The sequence below is a fragment of the Temnothorax longispinosus genome, chromosome 8, assembly GCF_030848805.1.
Source record: "Temnothorax longispinosus isolate EJ_2023e chromosome 8, Tlon_JGU_v1, whole genome shotgun sequence".
Lineage (NCBI taxonomy): Eukaryota > Metazoa > Arthropoda > Insecta > Hymenoptera > Formicidae > Temnothorax > Temnothorax longispinosus.
In genome coordinates, this window is record NC_092365.1 from 13,176,676 (window position 1) to 13,183,110 (window position 6,435).

At 45.9% G+C, this 6,435-nt stretch overlaps 2 protein-coding genes across 2 annotated transcripts; one reads left to right on the forward strand and one right to left on the reverse strand.

The window, feature by feature from the left end:
• Nucleotides 1-367: 367 nt before the first annotated feature.
• LOC139818328 (uncharacterized) lies at nucleotides 368-1,468 on the reverse strand. The gene has a single exon (XM_071786945.1). It carries the CDS (start codon nucleotides 1,466-1,468, stop codon nucleotides 368-370), a length of 1,101 nt encoding a protein of 366 aa, XP_071643046.1.
• A 457-nt stretch (nucleotides 1,469-1,925) lies between these two features.
• Nucleotides 1,926-2,911, forward strand: LOC139817895 (uncharacterized). Its single transcript, XM_071786172.1, has 2 exons — nucleotides 1,926-2,210; nucleotides 2,284-2,911. Exons 1-2 carry the CDS (start codon nucleotides 1,951-1,953, stop codon nucleotides 2,855-2,857), a joined length of 834 nt encoding a protein of 277 aa, XP_071642273.1. The 5' UTR covers nucleotides 1,926-1,950; the 3' UTR covers nucleotides 2,858-2,911.
• Nucleotides 2,912-6,435: the final 3,524 nt, after the last annotated feature.

Sequence of the window (6,435 nt, forward strand, 5' to 3'; positions counted from 1 at the left end):
ACATAGATAACGACTCGTCGTACGAGCAACGCACGTAGTACCCTATGCTAAACACGCGATGATGTTGATATGTGTACCTGGACGTTTCCGGATCCGCTTCCATCTTCTCCAGGGTACACTCCAGGTCGGCGTATACGACAAACGGAACTCGTTCCTTCCTGTTGTGATTTTTAAAGGCCAACCACTTGTCGTTATCGCTCGGTAACTTGATCGCGCAGTCATTCATCTCCTGACAGTCGACGGTGTGGGCAGTCAATTTCTCGTTGGAGCTGAAGTAGTGCAAACATCTGCAAAAAAAATAAACGCAAATATTATAATTTTTTTATACACAAAATATTCTATATATTATTAAAAGAACTATAGGTACTTACCGATCGCAAAAGTATTTCCGACCATGGTGTCGGTTGATTTGCGAGCTCACGAGGCGGGATAGGTTCTTGATCCACGCAAAATGTCCCACGTTGTCGTTATGCACGTACAGCAGATTTACATGTCTGTCCATCTTTCGGTCAGTAACCCGTATTGGCAAGATATTAAGTTTCTTGTTTTTTTTCTCGATGCTGTACACGTTGATGGAGATGTTGTTGTGATTTTCAAATTTTTTAATTTGATCCAACGTCATTGGAAACTCAATGTCCGTAAGATCTAGCACCGACGTGTAATGAGGATACGACGATTTCCGATATGTGTGTTCCTCAACTGGATACAGAGCAGCCACCACTGACCATGCGAAACATGCATTGTCTATTGATCGCACGTTTATCACCGCGTTCTTCTTTTTAATTTCTTGCGGTATTTCCACAATACACCCCGCGTGCAACGGATTGTATTTGTTCACATTTACCATTAAATTGAGTATACGCGACAACGCCCATCCGCTATCACGTTCCTGGAATTCCTCCAGCTTTGCTAAGGTAGGCTCGATGACGTGTCTCTTGTACCACTCGTGCAGATTAGACTCACGAAAGACTTCATAGTTTCTCGTTGCGATACTTTTATTCGCGCGTTTGTCACCCGCATCAAATTCACCATTAAACACTGTGTTAATTTTTACATTGTCATGTCGTTGCATGACGTTCCGCACACGATCGAGTACAATTTCTCTCGCATTTTTGAGAAATTGACGAGGATCGATGTGTTTCGAATTTATCACCGCACCAGTCAATATACGGCTTTCAAAAGCCGGATCTATCTCGCGCCATCTGAGTCCTGTCTCACTCGCACTGTATCCCGCACCCACATGTACGAAACGTTGACGTACCAAGTCTTTCAAACCTTCGAGTCTTGCGATACAAGCGACCAATGACTGTTTGAGACCGATCGATGACTGATCGATTGATAATCGTGACCGTTTAATTCGGCTTTGTTCTTCCAACGATTCGATAAACTCGTCGCATCGTTGCTCCCACGCGGCAAAGTCTTCCCTCGAATTTAACAGGGTGAATTGCTCCAACAACTCTTGCTCCATGTTATTGCACGATCCTCTTGCTAACGCCATTTGTTGCACTCACGACTTCCAGTTCTCGACTATTGAGCGTATCCCCTAGATTCGTCATTTTATATTCTACTAATGATGCATCGTTTGCTTATCATATCTAATTTCATCTCAGCAGCCGTACATCGGCGCTATTTGCAAAATTTGCAGTTTTGCACGTGTTCGATGAAATCATTGCAAGACACGTACGTTCACGAAAACGCGCCATTGACTTTTGGTGATTTGATCTGTATCAATGCAGCGGCCGTACATCGGCGCTATTTGCAGTTTTGCATGTGTTCGATGAAATCATCGCGAGACATGTCGCGACATGTTCTTGAAAACAATAACGCTCCATTGACTTATTCGAAATTGCAAAATTTGCAGTTTTGCACGTGTTCGATGAAATCATCGCGAGACACGTATGCTCTTGAAAAAAATCATATTTGATGCCCGATGAGGTGATCTCATCACGAATGTTCTTGACAAAGATATCACATTTAACGTATATGTGGATTGTGGTGGCGGTCACCATGCAGCAGCCGTGCATTGGCGCTATTTTTGCAAGATTTGCAGTTTTGGGTATGTATAAATGGTCTATGAGGATTCTAGAGCACAGTCAAGAGTTCGATACGGTTCGAGTACGTCGCAAACAGCCTCCAGATACGATGAACACTCATGGTGCGAACTACTACGTTCCGATTCAGGACGAAACGTGCGAGAAACAGCACAATGAGTAAGTACCGCTAATTTTCATATATACTTGTGCAAAAAAAAACTTTTATAAACATATAATTGTATTTTTTTAGTTTTGATAAACCCCGCTACACGCCACGTATTTTGGGAAGGAGATTTGCCTTGACATCAACAGCGTATAAATTTTTGGATGTTGGAATCAACGCGGGACCTATGTCCTCTGTGGATATACTTATTGGCGATAACCGAGGCAATCGGATAATTCTGCTACATGCAACGTGGGTGACACTCATCGAAAAACGTGCAGATATACAGCGACTCGTGCAGTCATCGGCACCATCATCGCTAACTTTTCGAGATCTGGAGCTTGTTAAAATACGTGACGCAGATATTGTAAAATTGACGTCGTGCGGCACCAGCTTGTACATGAAACCGTCAACTGTACTCTTCCTGTTCGAACTAGAACATTGCGTCGAGAATGTGTATTTTCAACTATGTCAAAATGTTCACGGCGTAAGTAAAAAATTCAAACAGTTTGTAACAATTTTACGTCAAAATTGTATCACTGATAAATGTAACGCAGTTACAATCTTGCGTGACGTTTATGATAAAAATTCGATTATTGATTGCGAATTATTAGTCTACGCTTTGGATACTATTGTGTATAATGCGCTACATGATAAATAAATGCATATAATATGGTTAAAAAGTTTTTCCTCGTCATTTACCGTTTATCCCATTTCCTGTCATAAAGCTGTCTTCGTTTGTTGTTTACTTAAATGTAATATTAAAAATTAAATATCGCGAAGATCTGAACGATTAAATATCGCTGGCGAAGAAAAGATACGCGATCGCGAGCGAGAACGCGCGAGGGAAAGAGACCGCGAACGGGGCCACGAGCGAGAACGCGAACGGGGGCCGGAAGCGAGAGGGACCGCGCGCGAGAGAAAGAGACCGCGCGAACGAGAAGACTCGCGCAAACGGGGGACGGAGGAGTAACATCTACGAGGGGGAGATAACGCGAGCGTGCCGTGTGACGTCACGCGGACTCCGCGGCGCGGCGAAACGCGAACGCGGGTCTCCTCGCCCCGCGACGCCCGAAAACGCGAACGCTCCGCGGCGCGGCGAAAAAGCGGACCCCCTCGCCTCGCGGCGCCGGAAAACGTGGACCCCCCTCGCCCCGCGGCGCCGGAAAACGCGGTTCCCCCTCCCCCTTCCTTGCGACGCCTGAAAAAACGCGGTTCCCCGCTCCCCCTCCCTCGCGACGCCTGAAAAACGCGGTTCCCCCCTTTCTCTCCCCCGCGGCGCCCGAAACACGCGGTTCCCCCCTTCCCCTCCTCCGCGGCGCCCGCGGTTTCCCCCTCCCCCTCCCCCGCGGTCCCCCCTCCCCGCCCCTCACCCCCCCCTCAGATCCCTACAGATGACCGGGAATGCCCGTAGCTTACCTACTAATAGTGCTTCTTTATTTACGACACACAATAGCGTGGAGAACAGAAAATGTGTGTAATGTATCAAAAAGGGCGGCTGTCTCTAACCGAACTTAACGAACGAATAGCGATGAATGAGTGTATAAGTGAACCGCGTATAGCTCTACCGAGACGCCATCTGAGCCAATAAGAAACGTCTAGTGAATAATAGTTACAATGAAAGAAGGCGGTAGAATTGAATCTCTAACATTCTCCCTCAATTTTACAGTCCTTCGTTATTAATGTCCTTTAACCCAAGTCCGCGAACACAAAATTCGTGTTTTCTTCTTGGTAGTTTCTTGGTGAGTACATCCGCCACCATCTCTTCTGTAGGTAGATATTCGAGTTTTACGGGATGTTCATTTAATACTTCTCGAATAAAATGATGACGAATGTCGATGTATTTGGATCTTCCGTGGTAGACGGGGTTGTGCGCCAGTTCCCTGGCTTCTTGATTGTCGTTATACAGATTGACATTCGTTAGCTTTTCCAAACCAAGCTTCTTTAGAAAATTGATGAGGTACACAGCCTCCTTGGCTGCATCAGTCAGCCCCATATATTCGGCCTCGGTCAAAGAAAGCGCGACTGTCTTCTGCTTTCGGGATTCCCAGAAAATAGCGCCTCCAGCAAGAATAAAGGCTGTTCCAGTATACGAGCGCCTGTCCATCGCATAATTGCTCCAATCGGCATCCACGTATCCAGTGAGACCTTTGTTTGTACGTTCGAAACACAGAGCCAAATTGATGGTGTTCTTCAGGTACCTAAGCACATGCTTAGCTGCTGTCCAGTGTTTCTTCTCGTGACAAGAATTAAATTGGCTTAACACGCTGACTGCATGAGCGATGTCGGGCCTAGTACCTAGGGCTAGGTACATCAAACTGCCCACCAGTTCCCTGTATGGCACCAAATCATCGCCGTATTCCGGATCTCCTGCCGTCAATTTGATGCTACCGTCTAGTGGAGTATTTGATGTTTTGCAATCGGCCATTCCGAACCTGAAAAGCAAATCTTTGATATAACCAGCCTGAGAAAGATGAGTACTTTCCCTGCTCTTGATGATTTCTATTCCTAAGCAATATTTAGCTTCCCCGAGGTCCTTGACGGCAAAACGGCTCTTTAGTATCTTGACAATCCTTTTGGTCATCTTGGGGTCTTTTGAAGCCATCAGTATATCATCTATCATCAACATAAACAAGGAGGAAAAATGTTCTATCATCGTTTGCATACACGCAGGGATCTGCGTTCGTGGGAGAGTCCAGCGTCCTTCAATGTTTCGCGAAGCTTTAAATGCCACCGACGTCCGGCCTGGCGTAGTCCATATAACGCTTTTAGAAGGAGGCAAACCTTATGTTTTTGACGAAGTTGCGAGAGCATAGTTTTGGCTCTATCATGTAGATGTTCTGCCGACTTATCCCGCGTGATTGTTTCTAGCATTTCCTCTAAATGCTCTGGTGGTTCCATGTAAACTACGGTGTCCATTTCGCCGTGTAGGTATGCTGCAGTAATGTCCAACTGTGATATTGACATTCCGAGCTCAACTGATAAAGCGACTAACCGCCTGAGCGATCCGAGTCTGGCTACATGAGCGAAAGTGTCTTGAAAATCGAGCCCAGGGCGTTGAGAGAACCCTTTCGCGACAACTCTGGCCTTTCTTCTCTCTAACTTTCCATCTGCTCCGTACTTGTTTCTCAGAATCGTTCTGCAACCGACGACATTGCCATCCTTAGGTCTCTCCACTAGTTCCCATGTATCATTAGCCACGAGACTTTTAACTTCATCGTAAATGGCGTCCTTCCACTCCGCTGCATCTGGACTTGTAGTAGCCTCAGAGATGGAAATTTCACCTGCAAATAAAGCGTACATAGAATCTTGCCACTCGATGTCATCGTCAGATGATGACTCGACAACTATAGGTGCTGGCACTCCTTGTTGTCTGCTTCTCAAATCGTATTCCTTGCTTGGAGGGTCAGGTTTTCTATTCGTCGCTCCCTTCGGCCTTCCTGGTCCTCGTCTAGCGGGCGTTGCGGTACTATTATCATCTTCTGCGTCAACCTGGTCGTTGTCTTCAATGGTTTGGTCGTTTCCGGATTGTATGGCCATTGGATCGTTGTTGGGTCCGACTGCCGCTTCACCTTGCCCCTCGAATGTCATTAGATCATCCACGACCTTAAATCGACCATTCTTCGTTTCCTCGGTGATTATGTCCTCACACGATTCTTTCACGTTAAATTCGTTGAAGAATTTAACATCCCTAGAGATGTGGATTTTTTGGTTTTTTGGGCTCCACACTCTGTAAGCTTTTGATACCTCGGAGTATCCAACGAAGATGCCTTCTAAGCCACGGACATCAAACTTGCCTTTGTTTGGAGACTTGTCCAGAATGAACGCCTTGCATCCAAATGTCCGCAGATGACTAATGTTCGGGCGTCTGCCGGTCCATTTTTCGAATGGGGTTCCAGAATGAAGACTTTTTGTAATACAGCGATTCCTAATATAATTTGCAGTTGCGATCGCTTCGGCCCAAAAAGAAGGTGAAAGTCCTGATTGAATCATCATGCATCGTGCTGCCTCGACTAGAGTTCGATTTTTTCGTTCAGCAACACCATTTTGCTCAGGTGTGTGAGCTACTGTCAGTCGGCGACGAATTCCGTGTTCCTTAAACAATTTGTCCAGAGTAGAGTTGCAATACTCCTTGCCGTTATCTGATTGGACTGCCTTGATTTTTCGTCCAGTTTGATTTTCGGCTAGCTTCTTAAATTCCTCGAACTTTTCAGCTACCTCTCCTTTGTTTCGCATGAA